This window comes from Sinocyclocheilus anshuiensis, unplaced genomic scaffold, assembly GCF_001515605.1.
Source record: "Sinocyclocheilus anshuiensis isolate Anshui unplaced genomic scaffold, SAMN03320099.WGS_v1.1 scaffold687, whole genome shotgun sequence".
Classification (NCBI taxonomy): domain Eukaryota; kingdom Metazoa; phylum Chordata; class Actinopteri; order Cypriniformes; family Cyprinidae; genus Sinocyclocheilus; species Sinocyclocheilus anshuiensis.
In genome coordinates this window covers 235,513-251,219 of record NW_015551096.1, presented here as the reverse complement: position 1 = coordinate 251,219, position 15,707 = coordinate 235,513, and the positions used below count along the sequence as shown (strand labels likewise).

At 44.2% G+C, this 15,707-nt stretch overlaps 2 protein-coding genes across 4 annotated transcripts; both read right to left on the bottom strand.

Annotated features, from left to right (window-relative positions):
- Positions 1 to 1,301: 1,301 nt before the first annotated feature.
- LOC107662712 (A-kinase anchor protein 8-like) lies at positions 1,302 to 14,983 on the bottom strand. Of its 3 annotated transcripts, XM_016452787.1 has the most exons (14): positions 14,968 to 14,983; positions 8,741 to 8,778; positions 7,198 to 7,242; positions 6,889 to 7,117; positions 4,735 to 5,263; positions 4,324 to 4,438; positions 4,185 to 4,240; positions 4,067 to 4,100; positions 3,547 to 3,667; positions 3,318 to 3,459; positions 3,137 to 3,242; positions 2,927 to 3,057; positions 2,744 to 2,839; positions 1,302 to 2,009 (listed from the first exon to the last, which is right to left on the bottom strand). In XM_016452787.1, exons 2-14 carry the CDS (start codon positions 8,760 to 8,762, stop codon positions 1,713 to 1,715), a joined length of 1,923 nt encoding a protein of 640 aa, XP_016308273.1. In that variant the 5' UTR covers positions 8,763 to 8,778; positions 14,968 to 14,983; the 3' UTR covers positions 1,302 to 1,712. The 3 variants fall into 3 exon arrangements, with proteins under 3 accessions (XP_016308273.1, XP_016308272.1, XP_016308274.1); XM_016452786.1 differs by lacking the exon at positions 14,968 to 14,983 and having other exon boundaries at positions 1,303 to 2,009; positions 8,741 to 8,834; XM_016452788.1 differs by lacking the exon at positions 14,968 to 14,983 and having other exon boundaries at positions 1,304 to 2,009; positions 3,574 to 3,667; positions 8,741 to 8,834.
- LOC107662724 (multivesicular body subunit 12A-like) lies at positions 9,492 to 13,136 on the bottom strand. The gene is made up of 10 exons (XM_016452805.1): positions 12,973 to 13,136; positions 12,633 to 12,728; positions 12,428 to 12,511; positions 12,107 to 12,206; positions 11,872 to 12,001; positions 10,994 to 11,134; positions 10,506 to 10,621; positions 10,288 to 10,346; positions 9,948 to 10,007; positions 9,492 to 9,760 (listed from the first exon to the last, which is right to left on the bottom strand). Exons 2-10 carry the CDS (start codon positions 12,726 to 12,728, stop codon positions 9,695 to 9,697), a joined length of 852 nt encoding a protein of 283 aa, XP_016308291.1. The 5' UTR covers positions 12,973 to 13,136; the 3' UTR covers positions 9,492 to 9,694.
- Positions 14,984 to 15,707: the final 724 nt, after the last annotated feature.

The window sequence follows — 15,707 nt, the reverse complement described above, 5'->3', positions numbered from 1 at the left end:
CACACTTTTTCCTTCCACTCAACTTTCTGTTAACATGCTTTGATACAGCACTCTGTGAACAGCCAGCTTCTTTGGCAATGAATGTTTGTGGCTTACCCTCCTTGTGAAGGGTGTCAATGATTGTCTTCTGGACAACTGTCAGATCAGCAGTCTTCCCCATGATTGTGTAGCCTAGTGAACCAAACTGAGAGACCATTTTGAAGGCTCAGGAAACCTTTGCAGGTGTTTTGAGTTGATTAGCTGATTGGCAGTATTCTATATTCTAATTTGTTGAGATAGTGAATTGGTGGGTTTTTGTTAAATGTGAGTCAAAATCATAAAAGAACCATTGCATTTAATTTATTTAATACACGAGTTTCACAATTTGAGTTGAATTACTGAAATAAATGAACTTTTCCACGACATTCTAATTTATTGAGATGCACCTGTACACACAATGTTCGTATCATCTGATAGATCTCCTCATTCTGAACAACGTTGCCTATAGAAACACTGCTGTCAATCAAATAGTTTGTTAAATGAGAATACGTAAAAAAAAAAACTTTTGCAAACTAATCCTAGGTTTTTCGCTCAATCTCGGAAAAAAAAAAAAAACACTTGTCAGCCGTACGTTTCTCTGGACTCTCTAGGTTAAAAATTATCCAAAAAAAGTTTAACTTTACCCTTTGGGTTGCTATAACGAGGTCGTTTAGAAGAGCGGTGTGTCCAAATATACCCAAAAGCCTATAATCGAAAACTCAACTTCACGAAACTAGGTGAACATATGCAAGAGGTAATTTTAAACAAGCATGCAAAATGTCATGCTTATCGGACCACAGGTGGCGCTATAACAGTCATAACCGTTAAAAATCATATTTCTATGCAAAATTATCTGAATTTTCCAAAAAAGCTTTTTAAATCATTGATTTAGGTGGTTACAGTTTTGATAAATATGTAATGTCTTTTTTCACGTGCTTAAATGCCTTAAAGCGCTCGATCCCTGATAGTCGCTGCTTGCTGCTATATTTATTTCTTATTTTCCTACAGGTCAAGCTGAACTAAAATAACTACAAATAAACAAACTTCATAAATTTTATAGACAAACTACTAATTAACTACTAAAATTTCAAAACTGTAATTAACTTCTATATTATATATTAACTATATTATTTTGTTGAATTTCCATCAATTGTGATTTTTAAAACAGCATATCAGTTTCTACTAAAAAATAACCTGAAAAACCATGTTGCTTCGTAACAATTAAATTTGCCTGACAAAACATCACTCAGAAAAACACTCAGACACACAAAAGACTTTACAAACATTTATTTCCTCAACACAAGAGAAAAAACAATGAGTGGAAACTGCAAAATTAAAGCATTTCACTTCTGCTCTACAGGGCAACATCCATGAAACCAAACGAAACGAAAAATCAGTAGGAAATTAAACGTTTTGCTTCAGCGTGTAAAGACGTGACAAACTGAAATCATCTCAAGAGCCACATCAACAGTCACATGGTCACATGACATGCGCGCATCTAATCAGACCAAACGCACATGCGTAGAGGGGCGGAGCAATCCTGTGATTGGACGAACACGAGGCGGGCTTTATTCTGATTGGTCCTCAGGCTGCATTTCTGCCCTGATCCAGGGTCAGCTTTCATATAAAGTTCAAAGGTTTAGGATGTAGAAGTGATTCTTCAAATGGACACTAATCAGCGGTTTCGTTAACGATTATTCGGCCGGTACAGCATCAGCGTCTCCTGCATCAACGCCGTGCTCAGCCGCCTCCTCCTCGCCCACCTCCACACCCTCCTCACCCTCCTCTGCCTCCATCTTCGCATCCTCTTCATGCTCCTCCCCATTTCCAACAGCTTCTGCGACAGGCTCCGCCCCCTCCACCAGAGGCCCCTCCTCTTCCTGTTTGATCTCATTCAGGCTTTCATTGGTGAGATCAGCCTCAGAAACCTCCATCACCAAGGAGTCCTCGGGATCCTGGTCGTCCTGGTTACCGTTGAACGGGTTTTCACCCTGCGAAACGACAAACGCAACTCAAAAACTTTACTAATAAAACAATATTTCAAACAAAAGTAACACAAAGTAACGTGTGTATTGATTTATAGCACGCTCGTTTTGTCCTTTGAAAAAGGGCATAAATCAACACTAGCCATACACTACACCGTAACAAATGTTTTCAAATTTGTAAATAAAGAGTACGCTTTACGAGAAAATACAATTTAAAATGTCACGTTTAATTCAGGTTGTTATTTGCTGTTTCCTTGTAATTACTTGGTTTATTTATAAGGTGTCCTTGTTACGGTGTCCTTATAGACATAAGTGCGGAGTAATATTAATTAACTACATGTACTTACTATATGGTTAGGATTTATGTTTGGCTTAGGGTTACTTGCATGTAATTATGCATAATTAATTGTTATTATAATAGTAAGTACATGTAACATGTGTAACAAGGACACCTGAAAATAAAGTGTTACAAAATTTACAAGCAATTTCTGAGAGAAAATAGTTTTTTATAACTGATAGTAGGGGTGGTACTTCACGGTATGACTAATTGTATTTCACGGTAACGATATATTTCATGATATAGTTATTTATAAATGTAGTGACATGTAGAGTGACATTTTTAAAACAAGTTGAAGTTAAAAACCACATACATATTGCAAAATATGGTTTCATGACCACAAAATCCACAATCCACAAAATGATGAAGTGCAGCATGTGACACGTGAGAGACAGACACACACCTTCAGGTAGCTCTCCAGCTTCTTGCCGATGACCTTGTGGTTGAGGATGCTGCGCGCCACGGACAGACTCGACCTCTTGGACTGCTCCATCATGCCCTGACACACACAGACAGAGGTCACGAGGTCAGGCGAGCACTTCACCAGCAGCTCAAAGCCTCCGATTGATCTGAAGGGTGTTTGTACCTTGCGATTGTAGTTGTGGTCAGGTGACTTGAGGTGCTTCTGGATCAGCGTGTACTGCATGGGAATGAAGACGTCGCACGCCGAGCAGTGAGCCGCCTCCACCTTCTTCATGAAGTGCTCCATGCCGAGATCTACAGACAGGAAGTGACATCATGAGAGGCTCTGCAGCTGGAATAAACATGCCTCTGCTGTTTGAGGGAGACTGCGCACCTCGCGTCAGATCCTGCTCTTTGAACACCTGGCAGATGATGGTGCTGTGGTTGTCCATCTGACTCACTCGCTGCTCCGTCTTCTTGTACTTATTATTCAGATATTCCTAAAACACACACAACGGCCATTAGGACGTCACACCGCACTCAACTCTGTTCACTTGTGAGTGAAGCGTCCGCACCTGCAGGAAGTCGGTGGTGGGCTTGGACAGCTGATTGGACAGGAACTTGAAGTGGTCCTTGTGGAACTTGCTCTCCAGATGGACGGCCATGTCCTCGCTGTAGAACGAGCGGAACTTGCAGACGGAGCAGGCGAACGTCATCCTGGGAAACAACCGGAGAACAACGCCCTCGTGAGCCACAAACACGCCCGGGAAGCAAGCACTCAGCACAGACGGCAAGTAACCTGACCTGTGTGCAGACACTTTGACCCCTGACCTTTCAAAGAAGCCCCTCCTCTTCCTGACTTTGGCCGCAGAGGGCGGAGTCTTCTTCCCCTTGGCCTGGGCACTCTCGTCCTGATTGGATGGCGCTGAAGAGAGAGATATCACATGCCAACACTGTTTTTTCAGCATCTCACGCCATGAGCGTTGACAGGCTTTTTAACATTGTGATGCATTTCGGAGTCAAACAGGATTTCAGTAAGATAAAGTAAGTAGTACAGGACTTGACATCCATCCAGGAATTCATTGGGTTCAATTAGTCAAGACATTTAAGAGTGAATGAAGACTAATGAAGCACATGCAATCATGCAACCATAAACACACAAAGCAGACAGGGTTTTCAGAGGAAGTGGACCAGTTTAACTGCATATAGTGCAGCACATCAAATTTTTTTTGTTTTTTCACTAATAAGTTTAAAAACTTGAATAATTAGGAAGTAAAATAATAAAAGTCTGGGGTTTTTATGTTGCAGAAGAAAGGAAACTCACCAGCACTTTCTCCTCCATCGTCTGTTTTGGACTCCTGGAGAGCAGAGAGAAATGTTATTTGTATTTCTGGATAATTCACCACGCTTTCACGACACATGACAAATGAGTGTGAACGTACACCGGCGGTGGCTGCCGCTTCCTCGGACTCCTGCGTCTGATCTCCCGCCGCAGCGTCTGAAACACAGCCACACTCGTCAGCAATCACAGACAGGAAGCTGAAGACCAGCGGTCATCATGGGAAACGCATGCGCTCGTACCGGTGGCCGCCGTGTCTCCCGCGGTGTCGGTTTTGCCCATCTTGGACTCTGGCTCGTCGGCCGCGCTCAGAGTCTGTTTCCTCTTCTTCTGCCCGTCGCGCTGAGCTTTCACTTGCTGCCACGACAACACACATGCAAATGAGATCTGAGGGCGTGTCCGTTTGTGTAGTCGTGAGGGTCAGAGTCAATGATGGGAGGATTTACAGTGTTAGCTGAGCTATCCTGACTGTGTGACACTTTACACAGCTACCCCCTTGGTGTTTGTCAGTGACTAACTGCTCAAATGGGGGTCAGACTGGGGTAGCCTCTCCTTGAGGGTTGGTGGAATGAATGCGCCTGACTGGACCCTATGTGCAGGGGTGAGCGCTGATCTCTCAGCCCCGCCCCCTGCAGGGAGCAGACGGTACTTACTCGGTTCTGGGGTCTCTTGCGGCCGAGCTGCCGGTTGGCCCTCGGGCCCCCTCCGAAGTTCCGTGCAGGGAAGTCCTGGGGCCCGCGCTGAGACTGGAAGGCCCCGCTGTCGGGGTACATGCGATTGGCCAGGAGCGAGGGCAGCTTTCCTCGCCCCGCGGGGGAGTGGCCTTGGTGGCCTCCGCCCCGCCCACTTCCTCCCCCCATGCCAGCGGCGGAGGAGGAGGAGTCCTGCCTGCGGCCGAAGCCACGCCCCCCAGCCGATCGGTTCCTGCGCGGGGATCTCTGCTCCGCCCCCCAGCCGGAGCCCGAGAAGGCGGAGTCTCGAGTCAGCCGCATTTTGGCAGATCCGAAGGCGGAGCCATCAAAGCCGCCCCCGCCGGCTCCGCCCATGACCCCAAAGCCCACGCCTCCGCGCTGGGCCATCATGTCGCCCCGGGAGTCGCTGAAACCAAAGCTACCGGATCTGTAGAGATCTCGGGGGCCGAGGGAGGTGGAGCGCGAGTCGAAAGACTCGTATTGGGCAAACCTGCAGAGGGAGGGAGGCGCAGAGCAAAGGTCAAGCCGGCACTTCGGTCATCGTCGACTCAGATGATAAACAAACTCATCATTCAGCGCTCATTCGTTCAAGCCCTTCCACAGCCCCGTTGCTCAGGTGCATTGTGGGAAGAGACTGGCTGTGGAAAAGCTTCAGAATGACAGTTGCACAGATGGACATATAAGGCAACAACACTGCACATATTTCACAGGACTGAGGTGGAAACAGTGAGATACGGGGCCCTTCTGGGGTCTGTGAGGGCAGCGTTAGCATTATCTGTGAGCGTAGAGTCAGATCTGATGGGGCCGCCGTCTGAGGATCAGGACCAAACGGAGTGTGTGAGCGTGTTTGTGTGTGTTCAAATGGTCAGGAAGCATTCACTGAATCTATGTACTAACACAAACACCACTGCTTTAGTTGTTCCAGCTACAAGAACGGAGCATAACCCTCGAAAGCAAATAACCGCAACTTAGTCCCGGTAGAAACCATATTTACCAAATGGAAACAAGGCTGTGAGTGAAACACGTACATGACCGAGACTGTATTATTTGATCAAAAGATACAGTAAAAATAGTGAAATATCATTAGAATGTAAAACCGCTGTTTTCTATGTGAATCTCTGTTAAACTGTAATGTATTTCTGTGATGCGCAGCTGTATTTTCAGCATCATTACTCCAGTCTTCAGTGTCACATGATCTTCAGAAATCATTCTAATATGCTGATTTGCAGCTCGAGAAACATTTCTGATTATTATCAAAGTTGAAAACCGTTGTGCTGCACAATATTTTTGTGGAAACTGATCCATTTTATTTTTCAGGATTCTTTGTTCAAAAGAACTCATTTAGCTTTTGTTATGTTATAAATGTCTTTACTGTCACTTCTGATCAATTTAACCCGCCCTTGATGAATAAATCTATTAATTTATTTGGAAACTTTTGAACAGTAGTCTGATGCAACATTCAAAATGTCTTTTCAAAACAATTTCAGGTGACACAATGTGACGGTACAACCCCCACACAACAGACTGACTGTCTATCCATCACAGCCTTGTTTGCATACACCAAAAACTGCATAACGGCGTCTACCCGTCTGTAAGACGCCATCTTAAGTGTACTTGTGCTGCAGGGACAAACTAAGGAGATCTAGGAGATAGTAAAACCATAAACTTAAAGCAGTTACTGCTGCGAATGAGGAGAGAGATAACATCAGCAGACCGACATAAACTAAAGCCGAGCTGACGAATCTTCCAGTTATAATGTTTTTACCCTCAATTAGCAAACAAACTAGTGCTAGATGTGACAAAATATCAGACGAATCATGTTGATATGGACTTTTTTTTTTAAAGGCTGGATGTGTATATGATACATATTTAAATTCACATGTATGCAGTCAAAAAAAAAAAAAAAAGACAAACAATATTTCCTTTGCCATATTTTCTGTTTCCTCCCAAAGAAATTAGTGCGAAAAGAGGCATGACATGCATTTAACGCCATAAATATAAACTGCGATTAATTCCTCTCTTATGCACAACACCTGGTGTTTTAATACATTCCCGTCTGGTTACAGAGACAGGGCCTGCAGAAGCGTCTGGTTTCAGGTGTGTGTGCTGCGTCACCTGTCTCCGCGAGCGCCGCTCTTCATGCCTCCCTCCAGCTGCGTCAGCATGTCCAGCCGCTGGTTGATCTTGGCGATGACGTCGTCTGCGTTGGAGCCGCTGGAGGACAGCAGAGATCCCCCAGAGAGTCCTCTCTTCATCCGATCGCTGGATCCGTACCCGCCTCCTCCGAACCCTCCGCTGCTGGACATGGAGTCCTTATACCCGTACAGGTCGTAACCGCCCGAGCCTGAGCCGTAACAGAGCAGCTGATTATCTGCTGGACCAACATGTGAATGATGACGGAGCTGAACACGGCCACAGACTCACCTCTGGACGATCCTCCTCCACCCGATCCTCCCCAGCCAGAGAACCCTGAAACCAGTCGAGAACACGTCAGAGAGAAATTACAGCTCGTTCTGGACGTCAGATTTGATCCAGGAGTATCTACGGTCTCTAAATGACCAAAACCTGTTTCACACTCCATCTACTGCAAGTCTTCTGTCTCTGATTGATAGATGTTTTTATCCAGTCGAAGCTCTTTTAGTGTAATTGTACAAACGTCCAGCTTCAGCTGGAGCTTCTCGTGTCAAATCTTGACTGATTTTGATCAAGTAAAGGTCAGAATAACTGCAGTAATATCTCCAGATGAACACTTACTGGACTGAAGCAGCTCAGCTTTACTTGATTCTCCATCAATCATGTTTTAGAGTCTCAAATCTGATCCTCAGGATCTTTTGAGGAGCGTTTGTTTCCAGAAGCTTTACTTTCACTGTTCCTCAGCGGAGGAATGATCTTCACAAGCCTCCAGAACATCTCACATCTTCTGAGGAGCCTTTATTTCTTCAGCTCTCAATCACTGCATTATATGTTTGGAGCATTTCAATCTCATCTTATTATTACTGGAGATATAGAGCCACGACTGATATTTAGATCAGTATCTGCTTCATTGTTATAAAGATCTCATTAATTTCCATTACAAGCAGCAGAATTTCATCATTAAAATATCAGCATCTGCACCTAAGTCTCTGAATAAAACTGCGCTGTTTTTTTCCTCCATATTTTCCGCCATAAAAGCCTGACGCATCAAATATAACACTCAAGAAAATAAAAAACCCTTGTATCTAAAGGTTTTAAACGGAGATCTTTCAAACTGTATTTCAGGCTGGCTTATTACTGGCTGCTCAGAGTCAGGTGGTCTTAGAGGGCGGGGCTTTCACACTCAAAACGACATCTGATTGGACAGAAATCTATATCTGGGCCTACAGACTCGAAGTCAAAAATAATCAAGTTTGTTTTACTGAAAGAGAAAGAGCGATGAACTAATAGCCACAAAACTACAATAGCATGTGAGATGTCAGTACAGTTAATTAATTATAAAGGCTGTGCTTTAACTGATATCAAAACAATCAGCAGTAACATTACAGGTCAGTCACTCGAGGCGATTAATCGAACAATAGAGCCGCAGAATCGACGCGGCAGCCATTTTACAACACAACGCCTCCATTTCACGCACTCCTACATTAAGCGCCCATTATATGAAGATGTGATGAGAAGCGACTGATCGCAGCACTCGCAGCTCGCCTAACTCACTCAAAGCAGAAACCAACAGAGATTATTAGTTTGATATGCTGTTGATTAAAAACCAAATTAAAATACGTCTACTAGAGGGGCCTAACTTACTGATAAACTCTGTTTTAATGTTTTAAACAGCGCTTCGACGCCTTATTTTGACCTGCGCCATTTCATGCACGTACACACAAGAGCGAAACACGAACTGCGCTACCGTACAGGCCTTAAAAACAGAATAAAACACGACCCCAGCATACAAACAAGACTCTTACATAAAATAAGTAAACATTAAAACGCTGACCTGAAGAATATCCTCGATCCATCCTGCAGCGGTGTGTCTGTGATTGTGTGTGAAGCACTCAGGCCACTCTGACTCCGCCCACAAAAGGGTGTGGCCAAATGATTGACGTTTGAGCGACCCAATGAGCGACGGCCGGAAGAACGCTATTTCCGTAAACTATTCCAAAACAAAAGCGTGTCTGGGATAAAACTGTTGAGTTTACAGCACTTACTAACAGTCCGTCAGTGGTTTTGTTTATGATCCTGAAATAAGGCATTTATGTAGACATAAAAAAGTAAAACAAAAATCATTCCTATAAAACGCTTTAGGGCTACATGTGGAATTTTACAGAAAATGGCTCTGGTTAAAATGTAACTTCCTTTGAGTAATCTGCAAATAAATTCAGTCAAGATCTGATCATTTTTATTAAAATTCCACAAAATACAGATTTTAACAAAGCAAGTACAACTGTTTTCAAAGAGTAACTCGCAGAGCTCCGTAGAGTATGACATTATCCAATAGTTTTAAGAATATTTAAACAGATAAAAGAGCAATTCAGAGAATACAAGAAAAACACATAATTTTTTGGTCCCCACATTTCTGAAACGTACTTTTTTTTTTTAAAGATAAATAAAGAATATTAGTGTAACCACACTTTTTAAATATTAAACTGTAGCTCAAAACCCCAGAACAGATACATAAAATATTTTGGCCTTATAAAATGGCATATAATGCACATATAAGGCACTTTGTCTCGCCTGTTAGTGTTTCGTAGAAACACGCGTACATAATGTGTTTGGATGCAGAAAGTCCTTCACGTTCAACCAACCCAGAGAAGAAAAGAGAGAGAATGAGACCAACCAGAACCAGTCCTGCAAAACCAGCACTGTGTGTTTGGGTCTAACTTAAACATACGTGATTATAAAACCAGAAAGATTTGTGTGACTTCATCGTCCAGAGCCGAGAGGAATGATTTCAGCCGCACACTGACGGACAGAGTCTCTTCGCTGCCTGTTCCTCCACCGCAAACGTGTATTTATACTGCGGAGAAACAATCTGTCATTACAATCTGCTGAACTACACAGCAATGAACAAATAATCACCTCAAAGAAAGGCAGATTCAAAATAAAAGTCCTCCAGAACAATAAGAAAAAATCTGATGTGTCTGCATCTTAGAATGACAATGATTTCCTATAATCGTAATTATAACAGATGCAGATCACCTCACCTCGTTCTCAATGTCCTGCACTGATTTGATACGGATGTCACTCAGTGCGCTCGCAGACACCTGACACACACAACAGCAGGTGTGTTATTGGTCACTGTGATTGAACACTTGATAGTGATGGGTTCATGACAGCATTCTGTGGTCAAAGGCTTTTGTACATGCATCGTTTTTTTAAGATCTCTCAAGCAAAATTCTCTCATTTCACAATAAAATTATCTTCACTCAAGTCAATAAGTCAACAAAAGCCCTGTCAGGCTTTACCGAGCCATACTGACCAGATGGATGCATGTGATTTCTTACATATATCCACATGTTAATGAGTGATGCAGTGACCTCTGACCTTTGTGTCTGACTGAGACTCAAACTTCGGGTGTAGAGAGAAAGGAACTCCATCCATTCCTAAGAACAAACATAAACGAGAGTGAGTCACATGACACATCCACACGATTTTACTCACATCACACGTGATATGATTGATAAATGCATGATGTATATGATGATATGTGTGTGTCTCTGTTATATTACAGGATGATGTGATTGGTTTGTCTGTTGCTGTACCTGTGATACTGTGGATGTTGCTATGGTTACCGCTGTCATTCACACCCTCCACCAGGTTGTTCGTATCAAGCTTACTGCGCCGACAGCTGACATTTGGTGGGACATCAGGAGGATTGCTGTAGAAACAGACAGTCAGAACAGCCTAGAAACCACATAGCAATGCCCTAGCGACCACCCTAAACACCATACAGCTTCCAGTTTTGTGACCTACAGCATTAGGCTACATGACTGCACTTTAAAACCAACACTGAACCACTAAAGATGTTTTAAAGCTGTGAATCCAGTGATGGAGATCAAGAAAATGTGACCCTAATCAAATACTTTACTCTGAATAGATGTTTCTGCCTGTGCAGATACTCCAGCGTCAACCAGCTGATTTGCCTCTGTCTAATTTAGCAGTCAAATCATCCAGACACTGGAGCGAGAATCTCGCGTCATTGTGAATCCCAATGCTGATGTTCTCCACATTGACGGCTGTATGGGGGTACCTGGGTCTGAGAGGCTGCGGGGGTCCGGCTCCTTCCAGCGAGAGACTGCGCATGTCCAGACTGACACGGCGAGGCTTGGCCTGAGGCGCTGGAGTGGAGAACTGGCCCTTTAAACACCACACCACGAAGCCATTTATGTCCCTGAGACACAAACACACACAATAAACACAGAGAACAGCAGCCCAGAGTGTCTGATCCCAGGACCAGAGTCCAGAGCATCTGATTCGTGTCTGATCCCAGGACCAGAGTCCAGAGCATCTGATTCGTGTCTGATCCCAGGACCAGTGTCCAGAGCGTCTGATTCCAGAACAGTATAAAGAGCGTCTGATTGGAGAACTGTTGAATAGAGCATCTGATCACAGGACCAGTGTCCAGAGCTTCTGATTCTAGAACCAGTGTCCAGAGCGTCTGATTCGTGTCTGATTCTAGAACCAGTGTCCAGAGCGTCTGCTTCCAGAACAGTATAAAGAGCGTCTGATTGGAGAACTGATGAATAGAGCGTCTGATCACAGGACCAGTGTCCAGATCGTCTGATTCTAGAGCCAGTGTCCAGAGCGTCTGATTCTAGAGCCACTGTCCAGAGCGTCTGATTCGTGTCTGATTCCAGAACCAGTGTCCAGAGTGTCAGATTCCACAACCAGAATACAAAAAGTCAGATTCCAGAACCAGAATACAAAAAGTCTGATTCCAGAACCAGTGTACAAAAAGTCTGATTCCAGAATCGCTCAATAGAGCATCTGATTCAAAAGCCAGAGTGCCTGGTTCCAGAATCAGCGTAGAGAGCGTCAGATAGGAGATCCGTTGATTCTGGAACAGTATAGTGTCTGATATGAGAACCGTTGAATAGAGCGTGTGATTCTAGAGCAGGCGTCTCTCACCCCAGGCAGGTGTACTGCTGCACCATGGTCTTATTCTTGGCTGTCAGTTTGAGATCTAGAACAGCCGTCGTAACACTGGCCATGGGAGCGATCCGCACACAGATGCGCTTCTTCTTCCCGACAGATGCCTCTGTACAAACACACGCACACACACACAGTGATTACACTTCAGGAGAGACAGACAAACAGATCTGTGGAGGCTGTAAGGCCCACATCTGTCAATGAACTTTCTTACTGTGCTCCAGGAATTCTGGGATGTAGCAGTAACCATGAGGAATCGTCTCTTTATCCGTAATCACCTGCACATCCACCACAACCATCCCACCGGACAGATCCTGCAAGAGACAGGCGGGAATGAAGAGCATGCGGAGCATGCGGAGACGTCACACGTGTGGTGAGACGGACATTAAAGCGTCAACGTGTTTTTGTGTGTTACTCTTGTCTTCAGTGTTTCACTGAATAAAGAAAGGCATGCAGGTTTGGAACGATATGAGGGTGAGCAATTGATGACAGAACAATCACTCATGAGTGAGTCGACCCTAAATTCGCGTCTTACCTTACTGTAACACAAGAAGTATCCTGACTTGATTGCAAACCCTCGGATGAAGTTAGCGGAGGCTCCATCCTCAGTCTGACCGATCTAAACACACACACACACACACACACACACACACACACACACACATGGTTAACGACATCACTCCAGAGGCAGATGCTGATCTGACCATGTGACCGCAGGTGTGGGTGGTTGTCATGGTTACCAGGGTGAAGCGACCAGGGCAGGCGCTGCTGTTAGACGCCCAGGCCACTGCAGTGATGGGCCTGCAGGAGGCGCCAGACGACTCGAACACAGACATCTACAGACAGACAGATCATGAGGATTCATCACTGATCATCTTCACACCTCAGCACACTGCTCACGGTCACGGGAACATGAGCAGATATAAAACAACTAGCCAGATGGATCTAGATGGATAGATATTCCCTTAGATATTCGTTAGTTTCAAACACACGCTATAATCAGCATTAACACCAGCTTTTACACTTTAACCTGATTATAAACCGCTTTAATGAACACGTGAGGCTGAATTCAGTACTTACAGGCTGTTGGTTATGAAGTTTTTCTCGATTCCAAACAGCGAAGCTGAACAGAACTCACTCCCGCAGTCAGAAAACAGGAAGCAGCGAAAGACTGCGACTCCCGTGATGCACTGCGGCGACGTCAGCGCGGACTGCGCATGCTCAGTGCGGGAGGGGGAGGTTTGACGCTTACGCTTCAGAACCAGGGGACCTCAGCAAACTTAAGATGACTCCAAGTGATTAAGACAAATCAAGCGTCAAAATAAGCTGAAACAAGTACAAAATCAAGATATTTCGCCACTTTTTTCTTTTAAGATTATAGCGTGATTTCTAGACTTATAAAAGTCATGTCAATTCATAAAATCCAATAAATCCATGGGTATTTTAACACATTTTATCAATCTATATTTATGCCAAGTTCTAATATATTTTATCTTAATTGTGAATATGTTTTATATTCATGTTGATAACAACTAATCTAAATGAATGTGTATTTAAAAAAGCAGGTCTGGTTTCTCTGAACTCATCACTAGCGTCTATAAACACAAGAAGCAATTACAATTACAAGAAAATATACAAAATTGCAAAGCAAAAAAAAAACATTTCTCATTTTCATCCGGTTTAACTTGACATACTAAAATAACCAAAACTAAAACTGAAAAATACATTTAAAAAATATAATGACACAATATAAATAAACAATATGTAATAAATGACAAAACCACACAATAACACGACTCAACCTTTAGAAAATGGAAAATACAAAAATAACATCCAATTCAAAATATATATAAAAATACAATAGTATCTGATTCATAATAAAATAACACTGAACAGCAAATAAATGTATGAAAGGTACAATTATTTCTAATTAATATAATAATGACATAAAATATAGTAAGTAGAAATAACATTTAGAGAAAAAACTCTTAATAGTTTCATATTGGTGGATTTTTGCTTCACAATTTGTCCATTTCTTTTCGTCAGTAACCATAATAATTCCCAGAGTCTCTGAACAAATACTATACAAAAAATTAGAACAGCTGACACACTTATTTATTACTTGTGAGATTTATTGACATGAGCACACAGAAGTACAATTCACAACAGCTGATTTATTCATTTACAACGGACCTTAAAGAAACGGAATTATTTCCACATTCCCCCTAGCAAAGAAGACCGAGAGGAGTAGTGAGAGTGAGCGGCTGTAGTCCAGCATGCAGATGTGCGAGTACTGGCTGTGGAGGCGGTGTCGGTGTCGGTGTACGAGGCCGAGGCCGTGTGGAGGGTGAAGTGCACTTTAGCTCCGGCCAGGTGTGAGTTGGTGACGTAGAGCGAGCCGCAGATGAGGAAGGAAGCTTGGAGAAGCCCACAGCCCCGTCTCGTCGGCCGAGCCGCCCCAGGAGTACGGGAAGGTGTTGCTGAACCCGGCCTGAGCGAGCGGACGCTGCTGCAGAACGCCGCCCGACGCCAGATCGTAGCGCACCAGTACGTTACTGCGGTGCTTGTTATAGTACAGAGAGCCGTTATACACCACGTGACCCGTACCTGAGACACACACACACGTCACAGAGCATGGAAAATCATTTCTGCCCTGCCTAGACAATTTACAAACAATTTTGAGTTTACCTTTCATAATTCTGATTTCACATCTTGCAGTTATATTTTTTTCATAATTCTGAATTAATGCCTCACAATTCTGACTTTTTCCTCCTAAGATTTCTGAGTTTAGAAGACTTTCACAACAACCTACAGATCAAGTAACAGCAGCTGCAGGGGAGTGTGTGTGTGCGTGTGTGTGTGCGTGTGCGTGTGCGAGTGTGTGTGCGTGTGCGAGTGTGTGTGTGCGTGTGCGAGTGTGTGTGAGTGTGTGTGAGAGTGAGTCTGAGAGTGAGTCTGAGAGTGAGTCTGAGAGTGAGTCTGAGAGTGAGTGTGAGAGTGAGTGTGAGAGCGTGTGAGCGAGAGCGTGTGAGTGTGAGTGTGTGTGTGAGTGTGTGTGTGTGTGTGTGTGTGTGTGTGTGTGTGTGTGTGTGCGAGTGTGTGTGTGTGCGTGCGTGTGTGTGCGTGTGTGAGTGTGCGTGTGAGTGCGAGTGTGCATGTGTGTGTGCGTGTGCAAGTGTGTGCGTGCGTGTGTGTGAGTGTGTGTGTGTGTGAGAGAGAGTGAGTGTGTGTGTGTGTGAGAGAGAGAGTGAGTGTGTGTGTGTGTGAGAGAGAGAGTGAGTGTGTGTGTGTGTGAGAGAGAGAGTGAGTGTGTGTGTGTGTGAGAGAGAGAGTGAGTGTGTGTGTGTGTGAGAGAGAGAGTGAGTGTGTGTGTGTGTGAGAGAGAGAGTGAGTGTGTGTGTGTGTGAGAGAGAGAGTGAGTGTGTGTGTGTGTGAGAGAGAGAGTGAGTGTGTGTGTGTGTGAGAGAGAGAGTGAGTGTGTGTGTGTGTGAGAGAGAGAGTGAGTGTGTGTGTGTGTGAGAGAGAGAGTGAGTGTGTGTGTGTGTGAGAGAGAGAGTGAGTGTGTGTGTGTGTGAGAGAGAGAGTGAGTGTGTGTGTGTGTGAGAGAGAGAGTGAGTGTGTGTGTGTGTGAGAGAGAGAGTGAGTGTGTGTGTGTGTGAGAGAGAGAGTGAGTGTGTGTGTGTGTGAGAGAGAGAGTGAGTGTGTGTGTGTGTGAGAGAGAGAGTGAGTGTGTGTGTGTGTGAGAGAGAGAGTGAGTGTGTGTGTGTGTGAGAGAGAGAGTGAGTGTGTGTGTGTGTGAGAGAGAGAGTGAGTGT

Coding starts and splice junctions, on each gene's coding strand:
- LOC107662712 (XM_016452787.1), bottom strand. CDS start 8,762: ATGGATCGAGGATATTCTTCAG. Junction 7,243..8,740: donor GGATCGAGGATATTCTTCAG/GTCAGCGTTTTA, acceptor GACTGGTTTCAG/GGTTCTCTGGCTGGGGAGGA. Junction 3,058..3,136: donor AGAGCAGGATCTGACGCGAG/GTGCGCAGTCTC, acceptor TCCTGTCTGTAG/ATCTCGGCATGGAGCACTTC.
- LOC107662724 (XM_016452805.1), bottom strand. CDS start 12,728: ATGTCTGTGTTCGAGTCGTCTGGCGCCTCCTGCAGGCCCATCACTGCA. Junction 10,347..10,505: donor CAACATCCACAGTATCACAG/GTACAGCAACAG, acceptor GTTTGTTCTTAG/GAATGGATGGAGTTCCTTTC. Junction 10,008..10,287: donor AGTCTCAGTCAGACACAAAG/GTCAGAGGTCAC, acceptor TGTGTGTGTCAG/GTGTCTGCGAGCGCACTGAG.